This window comes from Selaginella moellendorffii, unplaced genomic scaffold, assembly GCF_000143415.4.
Source record: "Selaginella moellendorffii unplaced genomic scaffold, v1.0 SELMOscaffold_23, whole genome shotgun sequence".
NCBI classification, from domain to species: Eukaryota; Viridiplantae; Streptophyta; class Lycopodiopsida; order Selaginellales; family Selaginellaceae; genus Selaginella; species Selaginella moellendorffii.
This window is the reverse complement of record NW_003314284.1, coordinates 310,781-313,068: the sequence shown is the minus strand read 5'-3', so window position 1 is coordinate 313,068 and position 2,288 is coordinate 310,781. Positions and strand designations below refer to the sequence as shown.

Here is a 2,288-nt window from a genome sequence, read left to right as displayed (position 1 = left end):
GTGTTCGTCCGGTTCTGGATGCGAAACGACAGCGTGAAAGGAGTGCCGAGGAGGCCATACGGTGGATACTGCAGCGACACTACTACGGGAGCCTTCTCGACGGCGATGACCGGCAGTGCTAACCGTGTGGTCACAGAGCTCTGGAGAATGCCCGTAGCATCTGTGCTCGAAGGTGAAGCCATAATCTCGTCTATGCCGGAAACCTCCACCACCTCGGGTTCCTGTCGCTGCTGTTCTCTTTCCCACCTCAGAGCCACGGTGCCAATGTCGAGAGATGATGATACAGCCAGAGGTCGTATAGATAAAATCTGATTGAAGACCTCGCCGGGTAAGAGCTTGGTACCCTCGCTTGACTGACTGATAGCGCTGTTCCTGAGACGGCTCCCTTCCATTCGTCTTACTTGACACGTTCTGGCATTCTTCTCCTCGACCTGGACTGGAGAGATGAGAAGTGGCACGGAGCAGATGTTTCTTGCGGTGAGGACCATTGTGCTGCTTTCATCAAAAGGTAGGACGGTTCCAGCAGATCTCTCGACGCTGCCTGGAAGAAACGCGTCTCTCTGAAACGGAACCATGTACCTACAGTTGATTCTCAGAGCCTCCTCGCATTGTAAGTCGACGTGTTTATGACTCCACAGCTTATGAGTGTCGTCGTTGGTTCCAAACTGTATCTGGTATCCCAATGTAACAAAAAAGGAGACTGGTTTCGCTTCTGTAAACCGTAAGTACGTGGAGGTCGACCAGCTTCCATCTGCTTCGACGTAAGGTATCTTCATGGACCCCTGAAACTCCCATAGAAGCGTCTCACCACTTCCATCTTTCAATCGAGCTGGTACGAATATCTTAGCACACGCAGCAGAGGAGCCTGTGGAAGGTGTTTTCGGCGAAAAGGCATCGTTGGAAGCGACCTCAGTCACGGACACTTGCAATTCTCCGGCGTCGATAGCATGCCCCCTGGACCTGATGTGTATTCTAACTAAAACCGTTTCCCCGAGTAAGCCTGTGCCTCCTGAGTCGATTTCTATATCAACCTTGGGTTCCACCTCTTCCACCTGTACAACCTTCTGTCCTAGAAAAGCCAAGTTCTTATCCTTCACGGGGTAACTCTCGAGCGCTGGCTCAAACTGCCAAAACGGATCAGGTTCTCTAGAAGCCGGGCTCTCCACTTGACAGCGAACGGTGGTGTTGCGTCCTAGTCGTGCAACAGCGAACAGACACTCTAGTTTCCCGCTTTTTACTGCAACAAGCACAAAAACATCACAACCGATAATTTTTCGAAAGAGATATTGTACCTGCAATTATATCAACTTCCAGTCGTTTCCACTGATGCGGCATAAGTTTCAGATCGTGGCCCTGGTCCAGAGAATGCTTGAGAGCAAGGTTACAAGCATTCTGGTTGAAGTGTATCTCCAAGTCATCAAGTTCCAACGGATGCGGTAAATGAGTGAGCAGGGAAACTGTCAAGCGTGTTGACATACCCGGTTTCACCGCCTGCTCGTGGAAGGCAACGCAAACTGATAAAACTCCCCTGAGAGGACTGACGAGGTCGATCTCCAAAGCAATTGGAGCTTCACCATCTGGCAGTGCATCAGTCCCTGTAATAGCCGCAATGACGTCTGTCAGTGCAGTACTTCTTCTCGCCACCTCTGACCAGCTTTCCTCCGGCAATGCCGCCAGCTCTAAACTGTACTCCAGAAACTCTTTAGAGAGTCCGAGATGTTTAGCCGTTTCACGCAGATATTCCAGGCTCGCGGCGAGAAGCTCAACCCATGCCTCCTTTCTGTACATTTCGGCGACGGTGTCGAATAGCCGTTTTGCATTCTCATGTTCGCCCGCATGAAAGTATTCGCGGCCCATTTGCGTTCCAAGATAGTAAATCATCCGGGTCGCTTGCGTGGCTTTGTACTGTTCGTGAGCCTTAGTCAACAAATTTATTGCAGCTCGCGAATGAGGAAATTGTCTTTCCGTCAGCATCGCATGTCTCATGTATTCGTCGGGTGTAGCACTGCAATGGCATATGTAAGAGCCTGAAACAAGAGCGACGCGAATAGTTACCTCTGTTCTTCTGACATTCTGCTTAGAACACGAGGACCTTGTCCGACGTAGAGGGGCGGACCAACTTCTTCTGGAGGACCAGCTAGAACGTCCACTGCATCTGGATTATCAAACGACTCGAAAGTTGCAAACGCTCTCTCAAAGGTTCGTCTTCGTCCAGCCATATACGAAGCAGCTATCTGCAACGTTCACTTTTTTTCAGACCACGATGAACGAGAAAACATGAAATACCT

At 50.3% G+C, this 2,288-nt stretch overlaps 1 protein-coding gene across 1 annotated transcript in view; it reads right to left on the bottom strand.

Moving 5' to 3' along the window:
* Positions 1–8: 8 nt before the first annotated feature.
* LOC9643022 (trafficking protein particle complex subunit 11) overlaps positions 9–2,288 on the bottom strand; it is a gene marked incomplete at its 3' end in the record, with an annotated part of 3,447 nt that continues 1,167 nt past the window's right edge. The window contains exons 7-9 of the mRNA XM_024679013.1: positions 2,056–2,243; positions 1,293–2,005; positions 9–1,237 (exon numbers count right to left, since the gene is read on the bottom strand). Of these exons, the coding sequence (XP_024534781.1) occupies positions 9–1,237; positions 1,293–2,005; positions 2,056–2,243 (2,130 nt within the window). The remainder of the gene's footprint in view (positions 1,238–1,292; positions 2,006–2,055; positions 2,244–2,288) is intronic.